This window comes from Schistocerca cancellata, chromosome 1 (genome assembly GCF_023864275.1).
Source record: "Schistocerca cancellata isolate TAMUIC-IGC-003103 chromosome 1, iqSchCanc2.1, whole genome shotgun sequence".
Lineage (NCBI taxonomy): Eukaryota > Metazoa > Arthropoda > Insecta > Orthoptera > Acrididae > Schistocerca > Schistocerca cancellata.
This window is the reverse complement of record NC_064626.1, coordinates 1,124,192,445-1,124,216,546: the sequence shown is the minus strand read 5'-3', so window position 1 is coordinate 1,124,216,546 and position 24,102 is coordinate 1,124,192,445. Positions and strand designations below refer to the sequence as shown.

The window sequence follows — 24,102 nt, the reverse complement described above, 5'->3', positions numbered from 1 at the left end:
ATTTATCGACCTACCTGTATGAAGAAGAGTTTGGGTTTCCCAACAAGGCGTGGGCACTGAGCGGGTCTGAAAGGTTCCAGCAGGTCGCTGACATGATACTCCTGGTCTTTTGCAAACAGCACATTATTCGCCCCGCCATGCGAAAGCACAGCCACTGCAACGCAGTTGACGTGGTCCTCCTCGGCCACTGTAACCACAGACATACTTACGTTACGGCGAAATGTCACTGTCCTCATTTAATTTTCATTTACACTTTAAGACAAAAAATACTCAAGACAAAGAAGTTACACAAGTTTGTCACGAACCGATAATCATACATGTATCAACGGAGAATGCAACATTGTTAACTTTAGCGGTCTATGACGCTTCAGCACAATTTCACTGCACAGCTGGCAGGAAAGTAAACAGGGTATATGTCGATACCAGGGCATCAACTCTGCAAATTTCATCCGTATACTCAGTTGGACGGTACGCCTCGCAGACAGGCACGTGAGTGATATACTCAGTTAACAGCATTTGAGAGAGGATGTACCAGATCTGTTCAGAAAACTCCAGAAATTTGTCCACAATTTTTTTCTACGCTTACCTTTTACTTATTGTGAATGGTCTCCTTCGAAATGTTCTCCACAATTGATCCACCGCTCCCAACGCTGTTTCCATATCCGGAAGCAGTCCTGGCATGCCACTTGCTGGAATGCGCGAAGCGCCGTCTGCGAATTTTCTTTTATTTCGTCTATAGTTGCAAATCTTCTACCTTTCAACTTTGGAAAGAAAAGGAATTCGTCCAGAGGTGCCAGGTCTGGAAAGTGCGGACGATGAGGCAGCACAGTAATTTCGTTTTCTGTGCAATAGTCATGCCCCAACAGGGGTGAATATGCGGGTGCGTTATCCTGTAATGCCGGAAATGCATATCCTCCTATTTCCATCTATTGTACTATACATTTTTTTCCTTATTTTGTTACCTGAAGATATGACATTTCTGTGTCTTTATATATTGTAACTGTTTTACTGTGTGTGTGTGTGTGTGTGTGTGTGTGTGTGTATCGATGTATAATTGGTTTGTTTTGTAAATATTATTTGTATTTTTCTGCTGGGTCTGGCCTAGGGAAAACTATGCTATCGAACGATTACATCGATAGGTCGTGTGGAGAACCAAAGTGTTTAGGATCTTTGGTAGTGTTAACTCTACCACATGGAGCGCGGGCAGAGAGAGTCTGGCTGGAGTAGGGCTGTGGAGCAGGTGTGTTGTGTGACGCTCCCACGAGTTGCCGCGCTTTCGGGGTTTGGCAGCGTGTAATTGCGCTCGACTGGCTATGATAATTTCTGACACGGTGTCGCGGACGAGAAACATTAGCAGGCACACATCAAGAGCCCGTTTTGCCTGGTGACCGTGTCGAGAAGAAGGCACGCCAACATCCAGCTTCTGCAACAGCGACAGCCGACAATGAGTGACTGTCGCCACCTCCTCGATCGATGACTTCAAACCTTTAATCAAGCAACTAGGACGACTAAAAGCACGTAAAGTTTTAGAACTGTATGGCAGAAATCAGCTTTTCAAACTGTTGCATCACAAAAATACAGCAAATTAGCATGAAACTTTGTTGCTCATTGTCCCAATTGCATTACCACACAGGGTCCCTTGCTTTTCCGGAATGAACCCAAGTGTCGTTGAAATTCATACGTCAGCATTAAAGTAATATCATTCGATTTCACTGCTTTAATTTCAAAGTTCAGTTAAAATATTCATAGCTGGCTACAGTATTTACGAGGGCAGTTCAATAAGTAATGCAACACATTTTTTTTCTGAAACAGGGGTTGTTTTATTCAGCATTGAAATACACCAGGTTATTCCCCAATCTTTTAGCTACACAACACTATTTTTCAACATAATCTCCATTCAATGCTACGGCCTTACGCCACCTTGAAATGAGGGCCTGTATGCCTGCACGGTACCATTCCACTGGTCGATGTCGGAGCCAACGTCGTACTGCATCAATAACTTCTTCATCATCCGCGTAGTGCCTCCCACGGATTGCGTCCTTCATTGGGCCAAACATATGGAAATCCGACGGTGCGAGATCGGGGCTGTAGGGTGCATGAGGAAGAACAGTCCACTGAAGTTTTGTGAGCTCCTCTCGGGTGCGAAGACTTGTGTGAGGTCTTGCGTTGTCATGAAGAAGGAGAAGTTCGTTCAGATTTTTGTGCCTACGAACACGCTGAAGTCGTTTCTTCAATTTCTGAAGAGTAGCACAATACACTTCAGAGTTGATCGTTTGACCATGGGGAAAGACATCGAACAGAATAACCCCTTCAGCGTCCCAGAAGACCGTAACCATGACTTTACCGGCTGAGGGTATGGCTTTAAACTTTTTCTTGGTAGGGGAGTGGGTGTGGCGCCACTCCATTGATTGCCGTTTTGTTTCAGGTTCGAAGTGATGAACCCATGTTTCATCGCCTGTAACAATCTTTGACAAGAAATTGTCACTCTCAGCCACATGACGAGCAAGCAATTCCGCACAGATGGTTCTCCTTTGCTCTTTATGGTGTTCGGTTAGACAACGAGGGACCCAGCGGGAACAAACCTTTGAATATCCCAACTGGTGAACAATTGTGACAGCACTTCCAACAGAGATGTCAAGTTGAGCACTGAGTTGTTTGGTGGTGATCCGTCAATCATCTCGAACAAGTGTGTTCGCACGCTCCGCCATTGCAGGAGTCACAGCTGTGCACGGCCGGCCCGCACGCGGGAGATCAGACAGTCTTGCTTGACCTTGCGGCGATGATGACACACGCTTTGCCCAACGACTCACCGTGCTTTTGTCCACTGCCAGATCACCGTAGACATTCTGCAAGCGCCTATGAATATCTGAGATGCCCTGGTTTTCCGCCAAAAGAAACTCGATCACTGCCCGTTGTTTGCAACGCACATCCGTTACAGACGCCATTTTAACAGCTCCGTACAGCGCTGCCACCTGTCAGAAGTCAATGAAACTATACGAGACGAAGCGGGAATGTTTGAAAATATTCCACAAGAAATTTCCGGTTTTTTCAACCAAAATTGGCCGAGAAAAAAGTGTGTTGCATTACTTATTGAACTGCCCTCGTAGATTACACAAGCACGAATGAAGAGTGCGAGTTTTGTTACCATATTTTAGCTTACCTGTTGTGGGGCGGCTGGTGGAATGTAATTGTTGTATAAATGTTTGAATGGAGAAACACTGCATTTCCCGGCCGATTAGCTATATGTGCGGCGGCGGGTGGAATTACGTTGTTAAAATGTTCCTATTATTTAGAATGTTATTTATGCTGTCTTTCGCCGTTCTCAACACTGGCTCTCTAACTACAATATTGGCAACCAGAAAGTGATTAGCAAAACGTGAAGCCTGTAATTAGAATTGCTAGTGCCCACTTCATCTGAGAATACACTTATAGTTACAGCTTATAGCTCTGAGGAATTAGGAGATTGTCTGGGATGTATAATCAAAAACTATCGTGAAAAAACTTTCTCTATATTCTGAAAATCACAGATAAAACAAAGAATCCACACAATCTGACTAACAGAGCAGTTCAGAGTCTAATGCGCTGATGCAACTATAACTGTCCAAATTAAATATTTAAATGAATGCTCGCCATAATTTGATGATTAGTTTCATCAAACGCCACGCTAAATAATTGGTAGAATGTCTGTCCCGCGGCGGCACGTGAAAATACGACATACGCAAACTGAAGATCGATAATTAAAGTCCACCCAGAATTAACACTTCACTTGAAAATGATTTCATGGTTACACGTATCCCGAGTAACTTCATACGGCATCCGAGGCTGTTTGTAGCAATGATACCGACGCGACGCGACTCCCGACACATATGGCGTGCTATTCAGCGTCTGGAGAGAACTGGGGCCTTGCTTCCTCGCGCAAAGTTCTTATATATAAAGCCGCGGTGCGGACGGCTGATCAAATCGGCTCTCCCGACTAGCCGCTGGGCTAGTAATGCACCACTTGAAGTTATTGAATAAATCATAGCTTCTTTTGCTGATGGCCGATGAAGCTCTTAATTTAAATGTGCATTCAGCACACAGGTAAGTAATCATAATAAAATTTTGATGTGGCTGAGTTAAATATTTTGGGCGAGAGAATTAATTTAATTACACTGCACGCAGTAGACGAGCTCTGAACTGGCCCTTTGGAGATACGCTATCGCTATAGTTTTATAGGTATTCAAGTGAAACTTCTCACATCCTTATGGTGATAGCGGATCTCCGTTCTACTTAAATATAAATATCCTAGCCTTATTTATTAGCCTACTTAATCTATCTTGCTTCCTTAAGTTTTAAGACGAAAACCAGAAAATCATTAATTTCCACTAAAATTTTAATTTGTGAAATCCAAAGTACTGTTTTTATTAAATTATTATGAAAGATGAATCTACATATAAATTTATAACTCTCTAGCTCTTTTCTGTTGCGCCAATGATTTTTACAGAAAAACGTCCAAATTTCGAAAATGGTTAAAGTTATGGAACTGATATTCAACACACATTAATTTAGTATTACTCCTGACATGCTAGAAATGTTTTAGGTTATTTGCTTGATTTTTAAAGTATTGCGCAACATTTATGACGTCAGAGCTAGTTACAGCAGACTGGCTGGCACACAATCGAAAGACTGATGTGAATTTACTACAGCGTGAGTAGGCTGCTTCCCTACACTGTGACTGCAGCTCAGCTTGGTACGTACTAAATTTTACTATTGTTAATTGTTCAGAATCATTTAATTCAAGTTCAAAGTTAAATCTCTTATTTCTAAATTGCGTGGATTCAAGTAGCTTTTGAATTGATTGTTGAGGTAGCCCAAGACTAACCTTATTTTATTGAATTTCGAAGTGCTTCAGAAACAAAGTTCACTATTAATTTCAGTCACTAAATTAACTTTCAGTTTTCCAGTTTTATTAATTCCTTTGCTAAATTAAGTCAGAGTGTAGCGAAATTTATTACTTCTGACAAACATTCAGATTTCACACAACACGTGTCAACCTTCAGTTGCCACGCTTTTAGTGCTAATTATATGTGCATTAATCTTTCATTTTCAGTTACTATAGTAGTTGTTCATAGGACTGGCGACCGTAATTTTCCCCAAATCTCAAATATCTAATTAACGCCAATTAATTGTTAACGTAACGACTGCACATTTACTTTCTTTATTAATTTGACCCTTTTCTCAAAATTAATTTCCACCAATTTCATTTGCATTTTTCCTTTCATTTAGATGTAACCCTTTCCTTCCTCTTTACCGACAAATTGACTTCGGTGACGATTGCTTTTCCCAAATTTCCATTAGGTGCACGCGGTTTAATTTTTCACTGCCATTAAGGTCGATAAGTGAGGGGGAAGTTACAATCCTCATGCAAGAACCACGAATTGTCTCGCCGCATTTCAGGCTGATTCCTTCTCACATTTTCCTGCAAGCGTCGAAAACGTCCCGATAGTGCCAGCGAAGCGATTAAACTGCCACGCTGTCTAACGCGCTGCTTCCCGAGCGGGAAGGCATGCCGGTCCCCGGCACGAATCCGCCCGGCGGATTAGTGTCAAGTGCCGGCCAGTCTGTGGATGGTTTTAAGGGGGCAGGACGTCAAACGGGCCGACTTGGAGCAGGAAAGGCATCACAGGAAATTTTAATTTCCAGTGTCTATACTTTTACAAATAAATTCATAAAACTTTGTCAGCATGACCAGGAAGAATTCAGGATTCACACTCATTGCGGTGGAAGTTCCAAAACATTACAAAATATTTTTTTTTACGTGTGAAATTTCATCATTTTTTCACTTACTAAAGGCTGCATTTGTTACCATAGGTACGCTTTTCTTCATAAGTTAGAGAGATTCTTTGACGAATTTTGCACAGCATACATACCATACTTACAGGTGTACGAAACTCTAGAATGTATTTATGAAAAAACGAACGAGCTGTTGTATTTTAAATTTCATGTTTAGAAAAAAACTCAAATTTAGTAGTTAATTACCTCAATTTTTACCATAGTTTTTAATAGATTTGGAAAATTCTAGAGTTCCATACACCTTTAAGTATGGTTTGTATGCTGTGCAAAATTCATCGAAGAATCTCTCTTAGTTATGAAGAAAAGTGTACCTATAGCAACAAATACTGCCATTAGTAAATGAAAAAAATGATGAAATTTCACATGTAAAAAAAATTAGATCCTTATGTTTTACAACTTACACTGCTAAGAGTGTGAATTCTGAATCCTTCCTGGTCATGCTAACAAAGTTTTATAAATTTATTTGTAAAAGTATAGACAGTGGAAATTGAAATGTCCTGTGGTGCCTCTACTGCTCCAAGTCGGCCCGTTTGACGTCCTACCCCGCTTAAGATGGTTTTCCGTCTGCCTCGGCGAATGCGGGCTGGTTCCCCTTACTCCGCCTCAGTTACACTTTCCAGCGATTGCTGCACAAACACTGTCTCCACGTTCACGTACACCATAATTACTCTAGCACATAGACATTTAGGGTTACATTTGTCTGGTATGAGACGTTCCCAGGGGGGTCCACTGGTGGCCCCGAACCGCACAATAACCCTGGTTTCGGTGTGGGGCGGCGGTGGGGTGAGTGGACTGCTGTAGCCTGTTGTGGGGTTGTGAACCACTGAGTGCTACAGTGGGGACGATCTCTCTCCGTTGTTTCTAGGTCCCTGGTTCAACACATACACACACACACACACACACACACACACACGCACACACACACACACACACACACACACACACACACACACCATCGATTAACAGTTTGTCCCCGTGGCACGAATTCATGATGAACTAATCCTTCAAAGTGAAAGAAAACTATGGCAGTGACATTTGATCAGACCTGGAAAGCATTTTTGGTCTTGGAGAACCTTTCCCGACATATTGTGAAGATTGAACCTTGGTCTCACCATCATAAACGTAGATTCACGTTTCGTCACCAGTTATGGTTCTCTTAAGCAACATGTCGTTCTCATTTGCGCGATCCAAAAACTCTACACAGATTACAAGGTGAATGTATATCTGGTCTTGACTCATGAGCCGTGGGACGAAATTGGCGGCAACATGATCCATTCCAAGATGCTGTGTCAGGATTTCATGACATGACCCAACTGAAATGTTACATTCTTCTGAAATCTCTCGGACAGTCAGTCTTCAACTGGCCCGCACATTTTCGTTGAAGTTCCTGATATGAGCGTCGTCGGTAGATGTCGATGGGCGTCCTGAACGAAGGTCATCTTTCATTCCCGTCCGGCCATTTTTAAACCCTGTGAACCATTCGTAACACGGAGTACCACTTTAAGCACTCATTACCATAGGCTACCTGCACCATTTGGCGTGTCTCCTTAAAGGGTTTCTTGAGTTTCATTCAAAATTAAAATGCAGGCGTGTTGCACCGCTAACTCTGCCATCTCGAAATTCGCGAACTGTGCGACACAACTTTCCAGTCCATACAGCACTTGTAACACCGAAAATACAGATAAGATACCTTGTGCACCATCCAAAAATTTTCGGTGTTTAATAGTCGTTGATAACTGGTACTGTACTTCTGATTCTGAAGCTGTAATCTGTATTACAGAAACTGTATTTACTAAGTAATCGATGTACTTGTGCATTATTTCTGACTTATACAGAGTGGTCCACTGATCGTGACCGGACGAAATATCTCACAAAATAAGTGTCAAACGAAAAAACTACAAAGAACAAAACTTGTCTAGCTTGAAGGGGGAAGCCCTCTAGATGGCGCTGCCATAGCTCAAATGGATATCAACTGCGTTTTTTCTTAATAGGAACCCCCATTTTTTATTACATATTCGTGTAGTACGTAAAGAAATATGAATGTTTTAGTTGGAATACTTTTTTCGCTTTGTGATATATGGCGCTGTAATAGTCACAAACATATGGCTCACAATTTTAGACGAACAGTTAGTAACAGGTAGGTTTTTTAAACTAAAATACAGAACGTAGGTACGTTTGAAAATTTTATTTCGGTCGTTCCAATGTGATACATGTACCTTTGTGAACTTATCATGTCTGAGAACGCATGCTGTTACAGCGTAATTACCTGTAAATACCACATTAATGCAATAAATGCTCAAAATGATGTCCGTCAACCTCAATGCATTTGGCAATGCGTGTAACGACATAAATGGGGGCCAATTATCCTTCCTCCCATAATGCCGCACCATACATTAACCCGCCAAGGTCGCTGATGATCCACTTGTCGCAGCCATCGTGGATTTTCCGTTGCCCAGTAGTGCATATTATGCCAGTTTACGTTACCGCTGTTGGTGACTGACGCTTCCTCGCTAAATTGAACGCGTGCAAAAAATCTGTCATCGTCCTGTAATTTCTCTTGTGCCCAGTGGCAGAACTGTACACGACGTTCAAAGTCGTCGCCATGCAATTCCCGGTGCATAGAAATATGGTACGGGTGCAATGGCTGTTGATGTAGCATTCTCAACACCGACGTTTTTGAGATTCCCGATTCTCGCGTAATTTGTCTGCTACTGATGTGCTGATTAGCCGCGACAGCAGCTAAAACACCTACTTGGGCATCATCATTTGTTGCAGTCGTGGTTGACCTTTCACATGTGGCTCAACACTTCCTGTTTCCTTAAATAACGTAAGTATCCGGCGAACGGTCCGGACACTTGGATGATGATGTCCAGGATACCGAGCAGCATACATAGCACACGCCCGCTGGGCATTTTGATCACAATAGCCATACGTCAACACGATATCGACTTTTTCCGCAATTGGTAAACGGTCCATTTTAACACGGGTAATGTATCACGAAGCAAATACCGTCCGCACTGGCGGAATGTTAGGTGATACCACGTACTTGTGCGTTTGCTACTATGACAGTGCCATCTATCACAAAGCGAAAAGAGTTGTCCAACTAAAACATTCGTATTTCTTTACGTACTACACGAATATGTAATAAAAATGGGGGTTCCTATTTAAAAAAACGCAGTTGATATCCGTCCGACCTATGGCATCTAGCGGGCCAACCATAGCGCCATCTGGTTCCCCCCTCAAGCTAGACAAGTTTCGTTCTTCGTAGTTTTTTCGTTTGACGCTTATTTCGTGAGATATTTGGCCCGGTCACGATCAATGGACCACCCTGTGTAATCGATTGTAAATGAAAATATTGTAAATTTCTGGGTGGTATCCAAGCGAACTTTATTTAAATGTATCGATAGCAACGACGAAATGGCAGTAGCGGTGCTGTTGTTAATCTTCACGTGTGTAGAGTCTCTGTTGCTTTGCGAAAGAGAGGAAGCAGCGTAGCTCGAGTGATGAAAGAGTGTGGAAGAGTTTATAGGGCGCTCCCGCCGACACGGTGTGCAGCTATGCTCTCGCCAGTGTAGACGCACCTGATTCGTTAACCGGCGAGTATTGAGAGTGCGGTCGGATTGGACAGGCGGAGGAAGCTGCTATTCTAGCTATTGCCTATACCGCATTTATCCGTGGCTCTGGAGAAGACTCAAACAGCAGCAGCAGCAACAACAGCAGCTCAGCATTGTTGTCGGCTACATTCTTGGTCGTCCGCACAGCTACAACATCCTAAGACTGTTAACTAACAGGTATAGGAATGTAGAGTGTAGCGGGACTTTTAATTTCGCCGCGCTATACTTGTTCCCTCAGATATAAATTATACCGTCGCAGCGGTATGAGCGCTCGACGGCAGAGAAAATACTAAAATTGTAACTTTTTTTTTCTATCCGTCTATTGTCTCTCGAGAGCGGAAACTTAATGTAGACGTGATCTGATGAAGATGAAAAAAACTTATTAATGTGTAGACATATTGTGGAAGTTGTTATGACATTTGGATGAGGGAAGCAACGTAAAATAAATTGCATTTAATATCAAGACAGTTTTGTATACATTAGAAATTCCTGGACAATGAAACTTATTGCAAGATTTCGGAGCAGACTTTTCACGCAGAAATGAAGTAGGAGATTTTTGAAGACCTGGACGCCGCACGAAAGAAGACATGTTAACATGGTAAAGGATGAACTCCTATCTACAACATTTCCCCCTGTCAGTTACATTTTGTTATTCTCTGTTCTTTTCCAATAATTTTTGTAGTGGAAATTGGTTTAACTTTTGCTCAGAAACGCCACAAGGACCACCCCAACGAAAGCTTTTCCGAATCACGAAGTCCGATAGCTTTTCTGTAATATGAAGTCCGATTTGCATTTCATTCTTTCCCTTTTTCATGGTCATTTACGATTTTAAAACTCCCTTTTTATTCACCATTTCTTCCCACCTCTTCTTTTCTTTTCTTTTCTTCTCTTTTTTCTTTTTTATTAACCACTACAACTGGCTCCCACGACAGGACGCAATTTTCGGATGTGTCGTTTTTGAGCAAATTTGAAACTTTAATTTGTATTTTTTCCCAACAGAGAATAACCAAAAATCCTGAAGTTTAAATGGTAACTAAAAGACCAACCTTATTGTACCTAAGCAAATGATCATACAACAATATTGTAAAGAATTTTTGTAACTAATTCAATCTGTTTTTCTTTGCATGGTATATATTGAGGCAAAACTGTTATTTTGAGACCTTTTGGTGATTATCCGATAGAGATGTGTTAAGAAAATCGATATTTTGACGAATACGATTTACGCAGAAGTGATTGATCAGCCGCTGCAGGACAGAAAATTTAATGGTGAGTCACACAATTATGTTTCATTCAAACATTCAATAGCCAACTCCAGAATCCATTTTTCCCTTTCCACACATCCTGTAGTTTTCTTCTAGATTTTTCCAAAATTATCTATCTCTATTGTAGTTTGTGGTAATTATAGTATTGTTGTAGCATATGAAGATCATGAAATTGACCGCCAAACAGTCATTTGTTACGAAAAATTTTGTCCGCCCTGCGCGGCATCTTTCTCAACCATTGTTTGCAATAGAGCGATCATTTACATTGACGAGAAAATATTTCAACCTAAATTTGAGTCAAATCTTTATTAATCAGACTTATATTATTCCATTTTTGACTTATGATTATACATCCTATTACAATGGAACGCGGTAAGGTAGAGATAGTTTCGGCAGATGAGTTAAGTGAAGTAGATTCATCGTTCAACCAACAAGAAAGTCCGCGTTTCCCTCCATGGACGAGTTCACAGATCAATGCAATGATTTTGCCTCAAACTTGCAACATTTGTGATAATACACAGATGGCGACTTTAAATGACGAAATGTGGAATGGACGCGAGACTAGACCGTCAGCGCCATTGTTAACATGAATGTCAGAACCGAATATGAGACAAATTCAGCAATGTGACACAAATCGGACACAGGAAACTGACAAACTGGACCGACTGTTAGAGTTATTTGGAGACATGAAACGAGACGTTAGTCAGAAAATTGACATATTAAACCATACTATGACCGAAAATTTTGAACAAACGACAAAACAGATGACAGAATTAAATAACACCACTCAACAGCTCAGCCAGTGATTTGAGACATTGTCCGACCGAGTCACTAAACAGGAAGAAACTTTGGTTACATTCACACATGAAACAAAAAACAATATCACCCGATGCGAGAATCAGTTAACTCAAATAGTTAATGTGCAGCAGGAAGTGAACACCCGTGTGGAAGAGCTAGCTCAGGCCCGCACTTCAGCTAGCTCCACCCAAGAAAAGCTGACTGAAGAAGTGGGAAATATTACCCAACAGCTCACAATGGTAGTTCTTGAACAAACCCACCTCAAAGAAAAGCTAGAAAAATTAGAAGACCGAGCGGACCTCGCGTCACTAACCAACGACACCAACATGGCCGAAAGAATTGTACATGAATGTAAATTGTGTGACGACTATCTGGACATACTTTCAAAAACAAAGACACATGTTAAATACGAGACAAAACACATAGAAGACGAAATGACAAAATTACGAGACAATGTTGTGCTGTGTTTGGCGATTGGTGCAAACGCATCGTTAGGGAACGACAAAACAGCTAAAACCATGGTTAATGACACAGACAGAACACCTATTGTGGAATCTCCTATTTCAAGTCAAAATTACAATGTGCCGCTTTCATTTCCACCAAACGAGCAATATTACGGTACGACACCTAGAGTAGCAGGTGACATAAATCACATCAATACAGTTACGCCAACTGGCATGGCCGATGACACGTTTGTAAGGCATGGGTATTTCCAGACATTTTCCAGAGAGGACAAGCACAAAGTGTTTATTAGATCATTTGACGGTGTTTTTCCACGTAGTTGGTCAGAAGTCAATAAAATCAGATACGTCACCAATCTCATGAGAGGACGAGCAGCTAAGTGGGGTGCCGCTATGAAACGGCGGTGCCTTACGTTTGAACAGTTCGAACAAGCCTTCTTGGACGAATTCTGGTCCGAGAATGAGCAACAGAGTCTAAGGAGAGAAGTGTGCAACCCCGAACCTATGACCCTAAAAAAAAAAAAGAGACATTAAGACAATACTTTGAGAGGTACCTAGACAAGACACTGTACTGGTCCAAACCAGCTGACTTGCCAGCGATAATTGACACTTTAAAGAGCCACTTACCCTTTCCATACCGAGACAGATTAATAGGAGTACCGGAGAATGGCATTAAGACTTTCTTAAACTTCTTAGATCAAATGGACGTAGTTTACAGAGGCGATTCACGCCATTCAAATTTTACTCTTATTAGTAACCAAAAACAGCACCCACCCCAAAGGAACCGTAGTGACGGTAGTTGGTGGAACCATCCGTCCGCGCCGCGACAAAATACGATGCCTCCGCGCGAAACATATTCAAATGGAAACGTGTATGACGGTAGGAACAACCGCAGAAGTTCGTGGAATAATAATAACAACAATAATTATCACCCATATCAAAATGGTAACTACATGCAAAATGAAAATCACAGACAGTACAACAACAACCGCAATGGAAGACATGAGAATAACCGGTACAACCCGGGCTACTTTGACAGGAACATGCCATATAACAGACATAATTACCACCAAAACAATAACAATCCCAACAATCACCTACACAATATGTGGAACACACAAAATTCACGCATGACAAATCATAACCCTCCACGGAATCCGCCGCCGTTCCCCAGAACAGTCATGCACTCCCCGCCACGAAGTAGCAATAACAATTGCGGCGCGCCATCAGCTGACGCGTGGGCGCCAACCGGGCGGAAATGTAAACATAGTGAAGCTGGTCAATGAACCCAGCCAAACACAGCAGACGACGGAAAACAGTCGTCGACCGAGCTAAGCGCTCGTGCTTCGGTCGTGAGGTGTTGTAAGAGCGCAATGGCTGTGATGGTTTGTTTCGTCAGGTACGATGACAAAATGACAGCAGAACAGGAATTAACCGACGAGAAAAACATTAAATCAGACAGCTGTGTTAAAGAATTCATACAAGCTACGGCATAATGATTATGATGTACAAATTTTATTCAATACTGGTGCTGCTGCAAGTGTGATGTCAACCGCATTCTATAATGAATTGAAACAAATTATAAACATACCTACATTACCTGTACAGAAATGCCACGTGGTTAGTGCCACAGGTACTAAATCTAAGAACATACGCATGCAAGCCCTTGTTAGCTTCACATTTTCCAATACACAGTTCAAGTGTAATTTTCTGATTGTAGACGAGCTCATCGTCCACTGCATCCTAGGGATGGATTTCTTGAATGAACACAAAGCAATCATAGATTTAAGTAATGGCATATGTCAATTATCTGAAGGAGAACAACTAATTAATGCTGAACTTAACAAGACTATTGAACCACGACAAAAACATTACGAAGTAAGTCAATTTCAATTGGTATATCCTACCATAGTTAGTGTAAATTTAACACTTGAAGATTCAGACTATCAGGAGATTGAGCAGGATTTATTGTATCAGAAATGTGTCGAATCTGACTATTTAATGAAACAACAGCAAGAAGAATTGTACAAATTATTATGTGATTATGCACAAGTTTTCAGTGAGAGACCTGGTGTAATCAGAGGTTATAGCTACAAAATGGATGTTAAGCCACATAAGACTTATTGTAGGACACATTATAATATTCCATGGGCGAAGAAACCTGCAGTTTTACGTGAAATTGAGCGTATGTTGACCTGGGGTGTCACAGAAAAATCACATTCCCCTTATTGCAGTCCTATACTGGCAGTAGGCAAGCAAGATGGCAACATCAGATTGGTGCTAGACGCACGTGAAATCAACAAAATTATTATACCAGTTAACACAAGACCCGTCAACTTGGACGAACAGTTGCTAAAATTTTATAATGTACAATACCTAACTAATATTGACCTCCGCTTATCGTACTGGCAGGTGTCCCTTCACAATGACAGTCGTAAATACACTGCTTTCCTTTGTGAAGGACGCAGTTATCAGTTTTGTGTGTTGTCTTTTGGTTTGCGCGTAAGCGCGGGCGTGTTCATTGAGGCGCTTGACGCCGTTCTCGGCCCGTGTTTGTTGTCACGCGTCACGGCGTACCTCGATGACATTGCCGTGGCAACAAATACGTGGGAGGAACATATTGATCTGTTACAAGAAATTTTATTTAAATTTTCACAAGCTGGAGTCACAGTAAATCTTTCGAAGTCCAAAGTAGGAAGGCGTGAAGTCAAGTTTTTAGGCCATATTGTCTCGCCGGAAGGCATTCGTCCCGATTCTAAGAAGATTGATGCTATTCGTAATTTCCCTCCTCCACAAAACCGCAAACAGTTGAAAGCATTCTTAGGATTATCTTCTTTCTTTCGCAAGTTTGTTTCACAACAGCATCTGAACAGCTCTCACCTGATAACTCTACTGAAAAAGAACGCAATTTGGAGATGGACAGAGTTTAGCCAAGCTGATTTAGGCTATTAAAGATGCACTGGTGAACGCACCCCTCCTCTGCCACCCTGATATGACGTCAGATTTTTGCCTAGCCACGGATTCGTCATCATACGGCCTTGGAGCTTTTCTATTTCAAATTCAATCCGAATCAAGACAATCTGTCATCAAACCGATAAGTTTTGCGAGCCGCACGCTCACGGAGTGCGAGAGGTCGTACTCGGTGACGGAGCGGGAGGGTCTTGCCATTATCTGGGCATTCCGTAAGTTTCGCTACTTTCTTTGGGGTAAACATATTCGCATATACACAGACCATCAAGCCCTTTCTTTCTTGCTATCATGCAAATTGCTTCATTCACAGCTCACCCGGTGGTGCCTTTCACTCCAAGAATAAAGCTTCGAAATTATTTAAATTAAAGGTAAATCAAACGTAGTAGCCGATGCCCTGTCCCGTTTGCTGCAAGGCATACAGGATTTTTCGGAACTTTCCGAGCAAACATCAGACTTTAACATCTTACTTATGTACGATGGTACATACGCCCCACACTACCGCAATATGTGCAAGAACTTTGCTTCACTTCAGGACAGCGACCACAGGTGGTCAAACATCAAAAAGAAATTACGTACAGATCCGTCTTCACACTTGCAAAAATATGGCACCATACACAAAAATGTAGTTTTTCATAGGCGTACCCCAGACTCGCACCATTGGTGTGTTTGTCTACCCGACGCGCATGTTGATTTTATTCTGTTCACACACAAAACTTGGGGACACTACGGAGTCACCAAATGCACTGATAAAATAGTACAGTATTGTTATTTTCCCAATCTGCGTCGGAGAGTGTTGAAAATTGTTCGTAAATGTATCATCTGCCAAAAAGCAAAATTTTCCAACTGATCATCTTTGAATGAATTACATCCTATTGTACCAACCCAACCTTTGGAGTTAATATCATTAGATATCGCCGGACCTTATCCCAAAGCTCGTGGAGGTGTGAAATACATCGTTGCTGTACTTGATGTCTTCTCAAAATACTTAAAATTGTATGCTATCCGTACTGTCAATGCATCTGCTATTGCTAGACGTTTGACTAACAGCTACTTTACAAGGTTTGGCAAACCCCTATTTTACGGGAAGAAAATGGAAATCTTTTGTTGCCACACATAACATCAAACATATTCTTACATCAGCATTTCATCCGAAAGGGAACCCTGTAGAAAGGATTTTTAGAGAGTTTGGTCAATTCATGAGAATACATTCTCCTTGCAAACACACGAAGTGGATCGAATTTTTAGCACCCTTTGAGCAGATAGTAAACAATTTGCCTCATGCCTCAACAGGATACCAACCACAGGAATTATTATTAAACAAACCTGAACAGAACAAGTGGACTATGCCCATTCCAAAGCTAACCGCATCCACAACACATACACCTTTGGAAGAGAAAGTAAGACAGGCATACACTATGTTGTGCAATAAAGCTAAGATCAGGAAAGAGAAGTATGACAAACATGTTACAAATACACAAACCTATCAGGTTGATGACCTTGTTCTTTTGCGTTCACATCCCAAGTCTACAAAATTAAAACAACTGAACAGAAAATAGCAGCTATTATATTCAGGTCCTTTCAGAATAGCAAGCATACCTCACCCAGGCTGTTACTCCCTAGAATACCCGTTATCTCACAAGCCGAGGGGGCTGCATCCCCACAGACGTTTGAAACCCTTTGTGCACTAAACCAACATAATATAATGACAACTAATTTGAACATGAGCAAGTCACTGTGATAACGAGATCATAAATATTTGTATTGAATACACGAACATTAAGTTATACAGCCTAAGAACACAAACGTTAATTTATGGAAATTATATACTGTAGTTACACTTGTACACATAATTATGAAGGGAATGTAAACCCAGTTGAGTACACTTACTGAATGAGAAAAGATATTCATATAGGAATGAGATCTACACAGGTTACATTTGTTATTAATTGTAAATTATAAGGTGAATCAACAATTAGTTAGTTATTTCAAGGCACTCTAATGACAGGAGATAATAGCTATTGAGATCAGTAATGACATAGGTATGTAGCAGAATGAATGAGGATGTAAGAATGAATGATCAGTATGAATGAGTTAATATTTAAGTTAATATAAGAAGGTAAGTTACTGTGAAGTAGTTGATGGAGACAAGAGATTATTTGAGGAAAATATTATTGGAGTTTCATGAGAATGGAAGTGCCAAATGGCCCCACGTATGTGATATATTAATGTTTGATGAGGAATATGTTTAATGTATAAGGATATATATATATATATATATATATATATATATATATATATATATATTATGATGAATATTTGAGTAAGGAATGAGTGAGAATGTTTTGGCAATATTGTGCTACATAGAGAAGTGAGTAAACAGTCTACATCTTTAAGATTACATAAGAATTTCAGTTTTAAAGAAAACATTTGTGATGAGTTAGAACACGTGAGTACAAGACATTATATGCGAATCTATTTTCAGTGCCCTTCAAAATGAACGCTTGCAAGAAAAGCAGCTGTGGAAAGAAGTGTAATAAGAATGTAACTTGAAAACACATTAACTTTAATTTATTTCAGAAGTGTAACTTCGTAAGGAACTTAAGTTGAAATATAGTTTTTACACAGCCCTCATGTGAATACATTTGTGTATACGAAAGTGAAATTTAGTGCCATGTCAGCCTTTATTATACTTACACATGACAGAAAACCCTGAGGAAGCAAAAGATAGGAGAGTTATTAAGGCCATTTTGTGACTCGTACAACACCTCCACTTAAGCGAACAGATGACAAAATTACATCTACGTTGAAGACAACATTTGACTTTTCAGGCTATGCAAGGTAAGTGCAAAGGAGCAGTGATCACCCGTGCAGCCGACGTTGAGCAACGGCCATGAGAAAGAGACATCTTACTGTCAATTATAATACTATGTTCTTTATTTATGTTTTATAGAAAGAAATAATATATACACAACATACATGATGTTTAACTTTCACTAAAGTAGAAGAAAGTTCATGGTTGAACTCTTGAGAGGAAATTTGATATGTTATTATATAATACACAGTATGAGAGAGACAATCTCTGTGAGATATATTTTCCAGTTGTATAGACGGTGTCCACAAGAAGTGGAGATAATGAGGAAGTACTGAGCGGATATGTGATTTACTCATGCAATGATTTGTTAAGGTATAATACACTTAGTCATATGAACAGTCAGAACACAAACAGAGAGCCTGTCATGATGTTACACTACACAGACGTAACGTAAGGAGACTTACATTTCCCCATGATTTGGTAAATGGTAAGTGCCTCCTTTCACACACCCCTTGAAGGTGATGAAAATGTTATAATGTATTATGTTCTCTTTTTATGTATTAGCTGTAGGATTTGGTAGTTTATAGGTAGTGAATAGTTTCTTCCAGTCTATCTTTCTTTCTTTCTCCATTATCCTACCACCTCCTGCAGCTGGGTATTGTTTGTTTATGGAATGTGAGAATATATTGTTGTATGACAGTAAACTTTTAGGTGTGAATAAAAAGACATGAATATTGACGGCGTTACAAGCCTGGTCAACCACTAGCCAAGATATGGAATCAAAAGAAAGAAAGAAATAATAAATGAAGGAAAGCCCATGCTTTAAATATTAAGTCTGATATCCCTTGGCACGCCCAAACCTGAATAAAAAAAATTAATACCCCAATAAAAGAAAGCCAATGGGACTTAGAACAATTTTTAGTATAAATATTTCACATGCATATTCTTGTAAATTTATATGTATTTGTATATGTGTTAAAACTTTGCATATTGTCAACATATTTCGAAATGTGACCACGAAATGTAAGCTTTCATAATTAACTATGTAAACATGCTGGGACACAGTGAACTTTGTTAAAATGTAAATATGGCAAAAAAGGTGTTGCAAACTGTGTTAAACTGTGAACGTTATAAACGACGAATTTTGTGTTATTTGTGAAACTTTGTTTGTAAACCGATATAAACTGCAATTTACTTCGACGATAATGAGGATTTTCACACTGCAAATAAACGTTTGTTGGCGAGTGTAGACAATGTGATGAAACACCTACCTTTGCGAACATCGACGCCGTTGTCCCTGGCCGGCCTTCAGATGCTTTGGAGACAAAAAAACTCAGCACCTGTCGTAGGCGATGTGGAGACTAAAAATTACATCGACCATATATAGTCACGAAAACGCACAAGGACCTGGAGTATTGTGTCGTAACAGAAGACATGGACATTGCTTCAGATCATGCACACGCTCAATCTTATGGTATCTCCGGACTTAACACGCCATTTATGCTGGAATAACAATTTGTAATGAACACTATGTGAAAGTGAATACTGTTCAAGACTGTCATAACACAGCAATTTTGAAACTGCCGCACGCGAAATTCAATGATGCTATTGCGCATGCGCAAAGACTACATGCTGCCAGAGATGCATTGGGAAACCAATGCTGGAAGCACACAACATTAACTGCGCTGGCGAGCAGCTTCTTCAGACAAACTGTATGTAACTATATATTAATTGTGTAACAAGGATCAAAACTGTAACAATTGTATTTAGTATATAGGTTTAGAAAGTAAGTATTGACAAAGATTATCCCCTATGAATGCACATGGCCTCTCCTATGAATATATATATATATATATATATATATATATATATATATATATATATATATATATATATTAAAAAAGAAAGATGATGAGACTTACCAAACAAAAGCGCTGGCAGGTCGATAGACACACAAACAAACACAAACATACACACAAAATTCTAGCTTTCGCAACCAACGGTTGCCTCGTCAGGAAAGAGGGAAGGAGAGGGAAAGACAAAAGGATATGGGTTTTAAGGGAGAGGGTAAGGAGTCATTCCAATCCCGGGAGCGGAAAGACTTACCATAGGGGGGAAAAAAGGACAGGTATACACTCGCACACACACACATATCCATCCGCATATACACAGGCACAAGCAGACATTTGTAAAGGCAAAGAGTTTGGGCAGAGATGTCAGTCGGGACGGAAGTACACTTCCCACGTGGAATGTTTCCCTCTATTATATATATATATATATATATATACAGGGTGTTTCAAAAATGACCGGTATGTTTGAAACGGCAATAAAAACTAAACGAGCAGCGATAGAAATACACCGTTTGTTGCAATATGCTTGGGACAACAGTACATTTTCAGGCGGACAAACTTTCGAAATTACAGTAGCTACAATTTTCAACAACAGATGGCGCTGCAAGTGATGTGAAAGATATAGAAGACAACGCAGTCTGTGGGTGCGCCATTCTGTACGTCGTCTTTCTGCTGTAAGCATGTGCTGTTCACAACGTGCAAGTGTGCTGTAGACAACATGGTTTATTCCTTAGAACAGAGGATTTTTCTGGTGTTGGAATTCCACCGCCTAGAACACAGTGTTGTTGCAACAAGACGAAGTTTTCAACGGAGGTTTAATGTAACCAAAGGACCGAAAAGCGATACAATAAAGGATCTGTTTGAAAAATTTCAACGGACAGGGAACGTGACGGGTGAACGTGCTGGAAAGGTAGGGCGACCGTGTACGACAATCACAGAGGGCAACGCGCAACTAGTGCAGCAGGTGATCCAACAGCGGCCTCGGGTTTCCGTTCGCCGTGTTGCAGCTGCGGTCCAAATGACGCCAACGCCCACGTATCATCTCATGCGCCAGAGTTTACACCTCTATTCATACAAAATTCAAATGCGGCAACCCCTCAGCGCCGCTACCATTACTGCTTGCTGCACGAGAGACATTCGCTAACGATATAGTGCACAGGATTGATGACGGCGATATGCAGGTGGGCAGCATTTGGTTTACTGACGAAGCTTATTTTTACCTGGACGGCTTCGTCAATAAACAGAACTGGCGCATATGGGGAACCGAAAAGCCCCATGTTGCAGTCCCATCGTCCCTGCATCCTCAAAAAGTACTGGTCTGGGCCGCCATTACTTCCAAAGGAATCATTGGCCCATTTTTCAGATCCGAAACGATTACTGCATCCCGCTATCTGGACATTCTTCGTGAATTTGTGGCGGTACAAACTGCCTTAGACGACACTGCGAACACCTCGTGGTTTATGCAAGATGGTGCCCGGCCACATCGCATGGCCGACGTCTTTAATTTCCTGAATGAATATTTCGATGATCGTGTGATTGCTTAGGGCTATCCAAAATACAGGAGGCGTTGTGGATTGGCCTCCCTATTCGCCAGACATGAACCCCTGTGACTTCTTTCTGTGGGGACACTTGAAAGACCAGGTGTACCGCCAGAATTCAGAAACAATTGAACAGCTGAAGCAGTACATCTCATCTGCATGTGAAGCCATCCCGCCAGACACGTTGTCAAAGGTTTCGGGTAATTTCATTCAGAGACTACGCCATATTATTGCTACGCATGGTGGATATGTGGAAAATATCGTATTATAGAGTTTCCCAGACCGCAGCGCCATCTGTTGTTGAAAATTGTAACTACTGTAAGTTCGAAAGTTTGTCTGCCTGAAAATGTACTGTTGTCCCAAGCATATTGCAACAAACGGTGTATTTCTATCGCTGCTCGTTTAGTTTTTATTGCCGTTTCAAATATACCGGTCATTTTTGAAACACCCTGTGTATATATATATATATATATATATATATATATATATATATATATACATACTGTCCATTCGCATGAATGGACACAGGCAGACAGTGTTTGTTGGTAATGAGGATCATCCTGTGGCTAAACATGCCTTGGTGCACGGCCAGCACATCTTGGCACAGTGTTGCACTGTCCGGGTTATCTGGATACTTCCCACTAACACCAACCTGTCTGAACTCCGGAGATGGGAACTTGCCCTTCAGCATATCCTCTCTTCTCGCTATCCGCCAGGCCTCAATCTCCGCTAATTTCCAATTTCAATCTGCCGCCGCTCATACCTCACCTGTCTTTCAACATCATCTTTGCCTCTGTACTTCCGTCCCGACTGACATCTCTGCCCAAACTCTTTGCCTTTACAAATGTCTGCTTGTGTCTGTGTATATGCGGATGGATGTGTGTGTGTGTGTGCGAGTGTGTGCCTGTCCTTTTTCCCCCCTGGGGTGGGTCTTTCCGCTCCCGGGATTGGAATGACTCCTTACCCAGAACCCATATCCTTTTGTCTTTCCTTCTCCTTCCCTCTTTCCTGACGGGGCGGCCGTTGGTTGCGAGGGCTGGAATTTTGTGTGTATGTTTGTGTTTGTTCGTGTGTCTATCGACCTGCCAGCGCTTTTGTTTGGTGAGTCTCATCATCTTTCTTTTTAAATATATATATATATATATATATATATATATATATATATATATATATATATATATGGGAAGAGGGATGATGAGACTTGCCAGGCGGGGGCGCTGGCGGGTTGATGGACGCACGGGCGGATTCGGGCATACACACGGGGTTCAAGCTTTCGCGGCAGACTGTTGCCTCGTCGGGGGGGGGGAAGGGGGGGGACGAAAGGATGTGGGTTTTGAGGGAGAGGGTGGGGAGTCATTCCAGTCCCGGGGGCAGTCCCTTAAAACCCACATCCTTTCGTCTTTCCCTCTCCTTCCCTCTTTCCTGATGGGGCGGCAGTTCGTTGCGAAAGCTTGAATTTTGTGTGTATGTTTATGTTTGTTTGTGTGTCTATCGACCTGATAGCGCTTTTGTTTGGTAAGTCTCATCATCTTTCTTTTTAAATATATTTTTCCCACGTGGAATGTTTCCCTCTATTATATTCATATCATTAATTTGAACCCAACAATCACGTTTGTTATTGTTATTGTTATTGTCACTGTTACATTTCGTAGTCTTTTCTGTCATCTTATTTCCTCCTTCTGTTTTTGCCAGCAGTTTTACTTTCTATTCACCTTCTCCTTTTTTACCGTAATCCAGTATACAGTTTTATCCCGCCGATATATACTCAATAATACGTAATAATACGTAACCCACTTCCAAACCATAACCAAAAATTTTTTTCCGCTTTCAACACTACCGCTGCTATAAAATCCGCTGTTTCCAGTTCACAAACAGTTCCTTTCAGCTATTAAACAACCTTTTCGGCCAGTTTTAATATCTTTTGCTTTATTTCCATTTCCGTTTTTCTCACATCATCGATCATTTTTAGCCGCTTCCCACAGGTTTTAACGTCATTATTTCTTCATCAGACAATTGTTAGCTTCATTTCCATAATCTGCCACCACCAAACCACCCTTTTAATACATCCTCACGTAGTTTTTTCGAAATTTTCCCGTATTTCTCCACCCTTTAACGTGTTTTGGCGGCAACACAACCACCTAACCTTTATGCAGATCATTATCTACCTACACAAGTTCACCATAGGATCAACATAGCCCAGCTCTAACCAACCTTTTTTCGCCTTTTTTCACACCAGATCTCCATTTGCTTTCTAGTTTTACCTTTATCTCTCCCCATATATTTTTATATTTATTTTCATTTTCATTTCAGCCTCGTGTTCCACTTTCCACCTTCTAGTACCATGTCACCCTCACAACACCTCCACAACGACCCCATTAAGTTTTATTTACATTCCCTCCGCAAACATGCCTTCGCCCTAGCCAGATTACACTCCCATATTTTATTTTCTCAGGCTTGTCTGACATTTGGCATCACCCCCAAAGGCCTCACACTTAAAGTTCCCATCTCTGGCTGCAACCCTTCTTTCCATCAGTCCCTATACCAGTTCCAAACCGAACAATCCATTGCCCTCACCCACCTAATCCTTCACCTACACATCCACTCAGCCAATCAACACACCCATCAACTCCTGTCCCTAATAAAAGTCCTCAATCTTTCCTCTCCCACATCCACACCGGTTGTTCAGAGCATCCTCCTACAGGCCAACCGCAAATTAGAACAGCATGCCACCCTCCACCTTAAAAAACTATCCAATCTCCTGGTTTCCCACCTCTGGAAAGGCAACTCACTCACCCTTCACAACCATTCCAGCAAACCTCAACCTCCTCTCATTGCACACAAACCCAGTCTCTCCCATCTACTCAATCTCCCACTTCCAGCTCCACTCCCTCCAAAACCTCAAAATTCCAATCAACACAATCTGGAACCACAACACCCCAATTCAGTAGTTAACATCTCCTCCAAA

The 24,102-nt window shown here is 41.2% G+C and overlaps 1 protein-coding gene across 3 annotated transcripts in view; it reads right to left on the bottom strand.

The window, feature by feature from the left end:
* Window positions 1-24,102, bottom strand: part of LOC126092467 (caspase-6-like) — a 231,855-nt gene that overhangs the window by 141,678 nt on the left and 66,075 nt on the right. For all 3 annotated transcript variants that reach the window (XM_049908074.1, XM_049908083.1, XM_049908092.1), the window contains exon 4: window positions 15-187. In XM_049908074.1, the coding sequence (XP_049764031.1) occupies window positions 15-187 (173 nt within the window). The remainder of the gene's footprint in view (window positions 1-14; window positions 188-24,102) is intronic.